The sequence below is a fragment of the Rosa chinensis genome, chromosome 5, assembly GCF_002994745.2.
Source record: "Rosa chinensis cultivar Old Blush chromosome 5, RchiOBHm-V2, whole genome shotgun sequence".
Taxonomy (NCBI): domain Eukaryota; kingdom Viridiplantae; phylum Streptophyta; class Magnoliopsida; order Rosales; family Rosaceae; genus Rosa; species Rosa chinensis.
Genome location: NC_037092.1, coordinates 77,703,508 through 77,706,217, shown reverse-complemented (window position 1 = coordinate 77,706,217; position 2,710 = coordinate 77,703,508). Strand labels below are relative to the sequence as shown.

At 47.4% G+C, this 2,710-nt stretch overlaps 1 protein-coding gene across 1 annotated transcript; it reads left to right on the top strand.

The window, feature by feature from the left end:
* Positions 1–1,300: 1,300 nt before the first annotated feature.
* On the top strand, positions 1,301–2,011 carry LOC112164126. The gene is made up of 2 exons (XM_024300366.1): positions 1,301–1,651; positions 1,748–2,011. Exons 1-2 carry the CDS (start codon positions 1,301–1,303, stop codon positions 2,009–2,011), a joined length of 615 nt encoding a protein of 204 aa, XP_024156134.1.
* The last annotated feature ends 699 nt before the right edge of the window (positions 2,012–2,710 follow it).

The following is a 2,710-nucleotide window of genomic DNA, read 5'->3' as shown; positions in this document are numbered from 1 at the left end:
TGGCAGCCGACTCGCTCAGGACAATGAAGAGGGCATAGAGCATGCCATCTTCTACCTCAGTAGGACACTCACAGATTGCGAAACAAGGTACACTCCAATGGAAAAGCTGTGTCTTACGCTATACTTCTCAATGTGCAAGTTGCGACACTACATGTTATCTTTTACTACTTGCATCATCGTCCAAACTGACCTAGTCAAGTATATGCTATCGCGGCCTATCCTAAGAGGTTGCAGTGGCAAATGGGTGCTCGCCCTGTCAGAATTTTCGCTTCAATACATCCCACAGAAGGCAGTCAAGGGGCAAGCCATCACAGACTTTCTGGCACATCACCCTATGCTGGACGTCCCCGCGGTGAGAGATTTAGAGGTTGCTGCTGAAACTTTAGATCGCCAGGACTTAGCATGTTTTCCAGAGTACACCGCACTATATCAAGCCACTGTCTCACTCCAACCCTGGATACTATATTTTGACGGCTCACAAATGGATACACTGGCAGGGGCAGGAGTCGTCTTGGAGAACCCAGTCGGCGATCGGTTTTCCTACTCTTTCCAGTTAGAGTTCCGGTGCACCAATAACCAAGCAGAGTATGAGGCCCTCATTATAGGCCTAGAAGTGCTGCTGGAACTAGGTATTAGAGACATCCAGGTCCGCGGAGATTCATTGCTCGTAATCAATCACCTGCGCGAGAAGTTTAGATGCACAAGCTACCTACTTGCACCCTATTTAGATCGTGCACTTGAGCTTTTGGACCAATTTGACGACGTGGACCTGGAACATATTCCTCGTGAAAGCAATTTTGGGGTCAATGAGCTCGCCCAGCTGGCTACAAGAATCACTTTGAAGTATGGTGTTCGCGAGCACATATCAAAAGTCTAGCGCCGCACGTTGCCTTTATGGCTCGCGCGGCCTGACCCACCTGATGAACCAACAGTGGCTGCTCTAGATTCTATTGATGTAGAATTGCGAGTTCCTCTAATCACCTACCTTAAGCAACTAGACTCCTCCACTGACAGGAAAATATGCTTTCTCGCGCTTAATTATTTTCTTAGGAGTGATGAGCTGTGTCGGCGCAGCGAGGACAACATCGATTTCAGGTGTGTATGGCCGCGAAGCCAAGTGATTAATGCGCAGGGCATATACTGGGTCTGCAGAGCCCATCAAGCAGGTCCTAAGATGCGATGGTTAATCAGGAGACATGGGTATTATTGGCCCAGTATTTTGAAAGACTGCATCGCATTCGCGAAAGGATGCCAAGATTGCCAGGCACATGGCCCAGTCCAGCATATTCCCAATATTCCCATGCAACCTATTATCAAGCCATGGCTTGCGCAAGGCTGGGCGCTGGATTTGATTGGCATGATTCACCCTCATTCATCCTTCCAGCATAAGTTCATCATCGTCGCTACCGATTTCTTCACTAAGTGGGTAGAGGCTGAACCCTTGAAGGAGGCCTCAGGTGCAACCATTCGCCAGTTCGTCTTCACTAATATTATCTACAGGTTTGGTGTCCCTGAGGTTCTGGTTTCGGATAGGGGGGCAGTGTTTATGGGGCGTGATATGCAAGAGCTCGTTGTTGACTTGGGTATCCAATTTATTCATTCTACCCCTTACTATGCTCAATCCAACGGCCAAGCAGAGGCCAGTAACAAGGTTGCCATCACTTTGCTGAAGAAGATGCTCGCAGAGAATCCTCACTAATGGCATAAAACACTGTATGAAACACTATGGGCTTATCGCACTTCTAAGCGGAACCTGGCTGCCACCACACCCTATGCTCTGATGTTTGGCCATGATGCAGTTTTACCTTTGGAGATCAATGTTCAGTCCCTACGCGTCCAGGATCAACATCATTTGATTGGTGAAGACTATGTCCAGGGTGTGTGGCAAGAGCATGAAGATCTTAGCGAGAGGCGCTTGGAGGCTTTGGACAGCCTGGTGATGGAGAAACAGCGCATCGCTCGCGCCTATGATAAGAGGACACGCCGGCGCAGCTACAAGGAGCTAGGGTGACCTCGTTTGGAAAGCAGTTCTGCCACTGGGCGAGAAGTTGACTGGTCGCGGTAAGTGGACCCCGCGCTGGGAAGGACTCTTTGTGATTCACAGAATTCTCGATCGCGGGGCCTTTCACCTTAAAGATTTGGACGGCGAACTCCATCGCAACCCAATCAATAGCAGGTTCTTGAAGAAATATTACCCAAGCGTTTGGGAATTTGAAGATCCCCCAGATCCACCTGTTCCTAGGACAGGGGGCCAAACATAGTCTTACTTTGTTCGCATCCTCCCTTACATTTAGGCCTCCTCAGTGGCCTCATTCACATGTATTCGCTTCACCTAGTAAGACTAGGGGGCAACACTCTATCTATTCAGGCTCTGTATTCACGGCCTTCAGATGTTCTTTGTTTTCTCTGTATTATGTTTAATTTTTTTCGAACTTTTTCAAATTTCTTCAATTCTTTTGACAATAAGTGTTAAGAGTATGTGTAACGAGGCCTATACCTGAGGCCTTATTATATAATAGAACAGTTGAAAATATCAAAAGAAATATATTCATATTTATAAAGCGGCTTTGCGGCCAAAAGCAATACAAGTATACTCGCGAAAGTTACATTTGCAGGATTTCAAAGCCAAAAGTGGCCGAAAATCATAGGATTTCAGATCTTCTAACAGTTTCTGGGTATTCTGGATTTTCCGTCAGGAGGGGGTCGGTGA